This window comes from Juglans regia, chromosome 14 (genome assembly GCF_001411555.2).
Source record: "Juglans regia cultivar Chandler chromosome 14, Walnut 2.0, whole genome shotgun sequence".
In the NCBI taxonomy this organism is placed as follows: Eukaryota; Viridiplantae; Streptophyta; class Magnoliopsida; order Fagales; family Juglandaceae; genus Juglans; species Juglans regia.
Genome location: NC_049914.1, coordinates 4,053,953 through 4,060,807, shown reverse-complemented (window position 1 = coordinate 4,060,807; position 6,855 = coordinate 4,053,953). Strand labels below are relative to the sequence as shown.

The following is a 6,855-nucleotide window of genomic DNA, read 5'->3' as shown; positions in this document are numbered from 1 at the left end:
TTCAAAAGATAATTCATTAGCCAAAATGGTAATTATCTTGGAAGAGACATAATAATTGCAAAGGAAAGATGAGCTTAGGAAGAACAATTTTCAGGTGGCTGGCTAGCTAGCTAGCTAGGAATTTATAGAGGACACTGCATAATGTGTTGGACAGAAGTTTTGGGATCAAGGTTATAAGGTCTTAGTTCAATTGCTTTATAAGAAACCACCACTAAACAGAGTCCTCACAATAGGTAGCACATCCATCCTAGTGCTCGAACAATGCTTGTAATATTAAGGCTATTTATTCCATCCTTTAATACCCTCAACACCTTTATAAACTGAAGCTGATGAAGACATTATAATGCTGAAGTTTGCATAAAACTATAGAGGAGCGTGTAAGACAATGGCTTTAGGCCACAATAACACATTGCCAACTAAAAATTAATAAAGAAAAATGGGCAAAAGCATCAAATAATTGAAAGGATTCTTGTAGTTAATTTGGGATGAGGGCGCACCTGAGGGATGTTTCGGTAGTTTCCTTTTTTCACACAAATCCTCGAAACCAGACTAAAAATATTACACATACCCCTTATCCTCTTATGCATCTAGGGAAAACAACACAACAGGATGATGATCAGACAAAAATAGAAAGTAAAACTAGAAACACACCTATACCCCACCCTCTATGCATCACCCACCACCAAAAATCTTATGTACTAGATTACAATAGAATTATAGGTAAAATGACACCTACTTATCCTTAGAAATGGTTGCCTGAAAGTGAGAGAGAAGTCTGAGCTATAGAACAAAAAATAGCATCAAGATTAAGATTTCTAAACACCCCCTTCATCCCCAACAAAAACAGTTACACGTGTACGATCAATTATTACTCTTCCAGAAACTGACGGCAAGCTTCCATTGTGCTTCATCCACTCTTTTCACAGAGCTGCAACTCCATCTGTAGGTTGGGTGTCATATATTTTGGGGCCATCAGACGAAATGGAGAAACGTCCATTTTTTCTAATTGTATATTTTCACCGGCTTCTCAAATGTGTGACGATTCTGCAAAATTGAGATGCAAAGTCACCACAAAGGCCGCAAATACTACAAATCTATTACTAGCACCATCATCTTCATCGGGTTAGGGGAGGCCCCTCCCCCCCAAAAAAAATTAATATGTAAATTCTGTTTGCTATGAAAACCTCTCAAGTATTATGATGCCAAAAGATTATAAAGAAACACCATATGCCTCTTCCCCCTAAAAGAGAGGCAGCCAGAACCAATTAACGTATTGTGCAGATCATTACCAGTACAGGAAAGTGTACTAGGCGAAAGCAAGAGTTGTGAGCACGATCATCTTTGTTGATTCTCTTAATCATTGCAGAAGGTTTATTACTTCAGATTGTTCTCTAATTCGTTTAACATCTTTCTTTTGAGAAAGTTCCTTTTAATACCCAACACAATTAGAGACCTTGAAATATAATGCAAGGCAATTACATACCTGATTGGCTGCATATGACCTCTTAGGAGCATTGTCTGTGTGTTCGAGCCCAAGATACTGCTCCCAAGCACCATAAACATCCCTTCTCTACAAAATCAGAAGTGACTCGGAGAAATAAGGGCTAACAGCTTAACAACATTTAAATTTGAAATTACTGCAGGCATGTTTAGTGTTGGGGAGAGGGGGAGAGAGAGAGAGAGCAGATAGACACACCTGAAACCGACTAGACACAATATCAGAGTCCTGGAGATACTCTGGACGACCCAATGACAAAAATGCAAACTTCCACTGAAGAAACAATTGTTGCATGAGGGGAAAAGGTGAGATAAAGTTCAAAAACAAGCTAAGCTTATGGTCTACAACCGCATGGTGCAAAATCACATAAACATGATAGGAAACAATGTGACACACAAGTTGAGTTTTTGCCCAAGTATGACAGTACCTGAGAAGACATGAAGAACATACCTTGGAAAACTCCTCATCAGGAACTTGCAACTTTTTCTGAACCCGCACTTTAACTTCAGCTAATGTCTCACCTTCATGGATAACTAAGAAAAAGGGTTCCCCGAAATTTTGAACCTGCTGTTAGATCCAAAAGACAACAGAAAAGAGTTTAAAAATAAGCACAAGAATATGTAAATCTCAGTTAAGCAAGTGACTAATAGCTTCATAGAACTATGCCAAGAAATAGGGGGAAAAAAAAAAAAACAACTCGTAGAACTAGAGGGATTGAAAAATAGTCATCCATAAGTGCTCCCTACCTGGTTCTGTGCTGTATCCTTCATAAAATGATAAACATGAATTAAGCGGTCATGAGGACCAAGGTCTTTCTCCTCTTCAGGAATCTGCGGCAACAAGAAATCAACGTCAGACTCTAATCTCAAGCACAAAGGAAACTTTCATTTAGGAGAAAATTCCACTATCATGAAATCTGAGAATCTGAATTGGTCACCACAGGTTGGTCTTGCAGAGTTTATGTTCCGATCTATAAAAATAACATAATAACCCAAAAAGAGACATTTCTCAAAGACCAGTACCCCACGTCAAAGATGTTCTTTTGAAGAATTTCCAAAGACCTACATGTCAAACAAGGAGAGTGGCGAGGGCTGAGGTGCCTTCTAAATTGATACATTCTTTTGTTTTTTTAATAAGTCAAGAAAATCAGTCCAGGGTCTTATCATTTCAACTGGTTCAAAAAATCAAATCAAGGAACCAGATTCATTCAAGCAACTAACAATTAACAAAAAGGAAAAAAAAAATTGCGCGCACACAGTAAAACCTCCCACTCATCTACGTGCCAAAATATAACTTACCTCCTCTGCACGTAATGTCCAATATTGATCATTAATATTTTCAATCTTTTCACTGAGTGGGAAAATCTGCAAAAAAAAAAAGGAAAAGAAAAATCGCAGAATTAAGGAAAGTATAAATACATGTAGTAATTTCTAAGACGCATCAGACAAATTTTAGTTAACTTCAGAAGAAGGCCATTGCAAACCCAAACCCAGAATTTAGTGTGCACGAAGCAACAATATGTGCACTCCATGCTTTTGCCTAGTACACATACAAACCTTATGCATATACATTTTTCTAAAAGTAAACTTTATGCATATACATTCATACATACAAGATAAAAGGGTCAATCTATTGGAATTATGGGGTAAAAATTTATTACCTTTTCCTTCACTCTGTTGCACACAAAAAAATACCACTGCCTTGCAATAACCCTCTCAAACCAGACTTCCCAACAGAAAATTTTCCTTAATTTTATTTTATAAGCGAACTTTGATTAAAAATCAATAGATGGTATTACCTCTTTTAGGAATAAAAGAAAGTGTTGCATTAGTAAATCACAAGAGAAGCTACAAGGGGGCTTTATGGAACACACTAGGTAAAGAGTTCAAACTTCAATCCGTAAACTAGGCCAACATGTGCACTCCAATTTTTTAGGGAGATTTGGGAGTTCGAAACTTGCTTTGATTCAATCATGCCCTTCTATGGAAGTGATAATGGCATTACCAACAAGAGGGGTTACTTAAAAACTGTACATGACTCTAGGTTTCTTTCCGTACACTTCTAGTTTTCTCTCTGTACACTTATAACTGTTACGTAAACCAGTACCACGTCGCCGATGGTGGCTGTGGGCTTTTGATGGTGGGATACCTGGTACCGTTGTAAGGAAATGATTTGTTTTAGTTGTTAAGCTATCGATTCAAAGGTGTTTGAGGTGAGAAGAGATGGGTGCAAGGTGTGCATTACGGAGAAAGAGTGGAAAGGTGCGAGTTGTTTGAGGCTAGGGTTAGACACTATCCGATGGGTGGCAAATACATTGGAGGAATGTCTGAAGACTGGGAGCAAAGGGCACTACTCTGCTCATCGGGAAGGTGACAGAGGCTTCATTGCCCAGTGCTGTTCAAATCCCCGTGGCTCCTACATGGCCTTGGTGGAGTACGGTGGAGGAGGTCACTGAAGTTTTATTCTCATACCTAAGGATAGGGCTAGAATGGGGTGGAGGAAGCTAGCGGCAGTGTTGAAGGATATGGGCAGAGAAGGTGGTCAGGGGAGAAACTCACCATCAACGATGGCGGCAGCCTTGTCGTCAAGGTCATACAAGGGAGCCTTGGAGATACCTTGAGCCGCACAGCAATCTGTTATGGCAAACCTGCAAAAGGGTACACCTCCCTTTTCGGTAGTTGTTCAGAGCCGAGGGGGAGTTGGCAGGGGGATGGTTGGGCAGAAAGAGGCAAGGCTTTTGCAGGAGCTGCGTGATATGCAGAGCTCGCTGGGGGAGTTAACTGATAAAGTCCTAAGTCTAATACGGTGCGTTGAGGGCAAGGGCTTGGTGGGCTTGGGCTTGGGTGGTGAACTGGGCTCAACTGAAATGGAGAGAGGGCTGGGTAAAGGACCTAAAGGGAAGGGCCAGGTCAGCTTTGGTTATGGGCTTCAGCCCAAGGAGACGCCCGCTCAGCAGCACGTTGGTGGTCCTTTCTGGAGAAAGAAGTAGTTGGTGGCCTGTCGATGAGTGGGTCTGAGCCACCGCCGCCAATGAAGCCTCAGACGACCTCGCCGAAGGTCGCAGAAGCTCTGATGGAGGTCCCGTCACCAGAGGTTGTACTATCAGAGCTTGGAGGAGGGATTTCTACCGTCTCTCTTGTTCACGACGCCCCGGTAACTGTACAGACCACCTTGACGGAAGTCGCTAGCGCACAGACAACCGCACCAAGGTCAGAGGAGACGTCTACGAGAAGTGGCAAGTCTGTCGTTCTTGAGGCTGTTTCGGCCAGTTCTCACGAGGTTGTTTTGGCCAGTGTTCTCAAGCCAATGGTTCCATCCCAAGCACAAAAAGTCCCAACAGCTTCTGAGGAAGCTTCGGGAGGGTTGGAGGTGGTGTCCTATGCGCCGACAATGGAGGAAGAGGAAATCGTGGAAAACTCAGTGGGAAAAAAAGCTTCGTTAGCTCCTGTGGAAAAAAAGCTTCGGTGGTCTGTCACCCTTACAGATGCTTCACCCTTAGATTGCACCTAGAGCATCATAATGGGTATTAAAAAAAGTGGCGAAGCTTCAAGGTTGGGTGTGACTATCCTGTGATGGCTACGAAGAACAATTCATGGCTCTCCTAGTAGCCATTGAAGCTGGTCGTTCCACGGCCACGAAGTCAACTATTAGAAAGGAGAGAGAGTTGAAACGACTGCAATGTTCTATTAACTACGACAATAAAGAGGGAACTTCGGAGAGAGACAGAGAAAAAGGGACTCTACTTTTGTTAATGAAGCCTAAAATATTTTCTTGGAATGTAAGATGGATCAATGACGTGAATAAACATCTTCGCATTAGATCCCTTCTCCGTAGCTAGAAAGTTGACATTATTTGTTTGCTAGAGACTAAGTTGAGTGGTATTGATAGAAACATAATCCATAGCTTGTGGGGTTGCTCCTTTGTGGGGTGATATTATTTAGCTTCGTCAGGGGCTTCGGGAGGTGTGTTGGTGATGTGGGATAAGAGAGTAGTGGAGATGGTAGAGGATTGTATCGGGTATTTTTCAATGGCTGTAATTTTTAGGAATATTGAAGATGGGTGGAGGTGGACTTTTGCGGGTGTGTATGGACCCAATGTGGATAGTGATAGAAGCTCTTTGTGGGAGGAATTGGCGGGTTTGTATTCTTTTTGGGATTTACCTTGAATTTTTTGTGGTGATTTCAACATTGTCTGGTTCCCTAGTGAGAGGGCGGGGGAATCTACGTCGACAAGAGCAATGGAAGACTTCTCAGAGCTATTTTTTATTTGAATCTTGTGGATCTTCCTTTGGAAGGGAGGGCCTATACTTGGTCCAACAGTCGAGGGTGGTCAAGGTTGGATAGATTTCTAGTCACTTCTTCGTGGGAGACGCACATTCCATATCTATGTCAGAAAAGGTTGCCACGGGTATGCTCTGATCATTTTCCAATTTTTCTTGACTGTGGTGGCATACATGGGAGTAGGCGTCATTTCAAATTTGAGAATATGTAGTTGGAAGTTGAAAGATTTGCAGAGAAGGTAAGAGCTTGGTGGGAAGCTTATTCTTTTGATGGTACCCCTAGTTTCATAGTGGCGGGCAAACTTAAAGCTCTAAAGACTGATTTAAAGAAGTGGAATGAAGAAGTATTTAGACACACGAAAGTGCAGAAAAATATTCTTTGGGATGAGTTGCAAGCATTGGAGGTAGGGCTGATAACCGCATGGTGCCGTGCGGGGCGGGGGTTACCCTTCCCCGCACCCCGCCCTGCACCATGCGAGGGTGGGGTTTTTTCCCCCGCCCTAGTGCCGGGGGGCAGGGGAAAAAATTTCATCCGCCCTGCCCCCCCCAAGGCCAACACATTGGGTCTAAAAAAAATTTTTTGGGTCCAAAAATATTTTTTTAGACCCAATTTATAAATACAAAAAGAACTTAAACTCGTTAGAGTTAGATTTTGGACTACTAAGTCTCACATTGCTTAAGGATGACTATTGTATTGCCTTGGCCTCCTATATAAAGGTTGGCCTAGGAGGTCAAGGCAATCCAATGACTTGAATACAATTTCAAGTCTTTAATAAATTGTATATATCTATATACAATGTATTTATATATATATATATATTAAATATATATATGTGGAGTGGAACGGAGCGGGGGGCGGGGCAGCGGGGTACGGAGCCCTGCTGTCCACCCCTAATTGGAGGAAGGGAACGTTAATGAGGATTCTTTGTTAAGAAAGAATGTGGTGGTGACCAAAATTGAGAAAGTCTTGTTGATGGAAGAAATATCTTGGAGACAAAAATCAATGGTGCTTTGGTTGAAGGAGGGGGATAAATACACAAATTTCTTTCATAAGGTGGCCAATTCTCATAGGCGCAAC

General features: G+C 41.8%; 1 protein-coding gene across 3 annotated transcripts in view; it reads right to left on the bottom strand.

Annotated features, from left to right (window-relative positions):
- Positions 1 to 423: 423 nt before the first annotated feature.
- Positions 424 to 6,855, bottom strand: part of LOC109014163 (ubiquitin carboxyl-terminal hydrolase 13-like) — a 33,999-nt gene continuing 27,567 nt past the window's right edge. For 2 of the 3 annotated variants that reach the window (XM_035685421.1, XM_035685422.1), the window contains exons 27-32: positions 2,797 to 2,862; positions 2,245 to 2,328; positions 1,949 to 2,065; positions 1,697 to 1,771; positions 1,484 to 1,570; positions 424 to 1,044 (exon numbers count right to left, since the gene is read on the bottom strand). In XM_035685421.1, coding sequence (XP_035541314.1) covers positions 1,003 to 1,044; positions 1,484 to 1,570; positions 1,697 to 1,771; positions 1,949 to 2,065; positions 2,245 to 2,328; positions 2,797 to 2,862 — 471 coding nt within the window. In that variant the 3' untranslated portion in view covers positions 424 to 1,002. The remainder of the gene's footprint in view (positions 1,045 to 1,483; positions 1,571 to 1,696; positions 1,772 to 1,948; positions 2,066 to 2,244; positions 2,329 to 2,796; positions 2,863 to 6,855) is intronic. The other variant, XM_035685423.1, reaches the window with a different exon arrangement.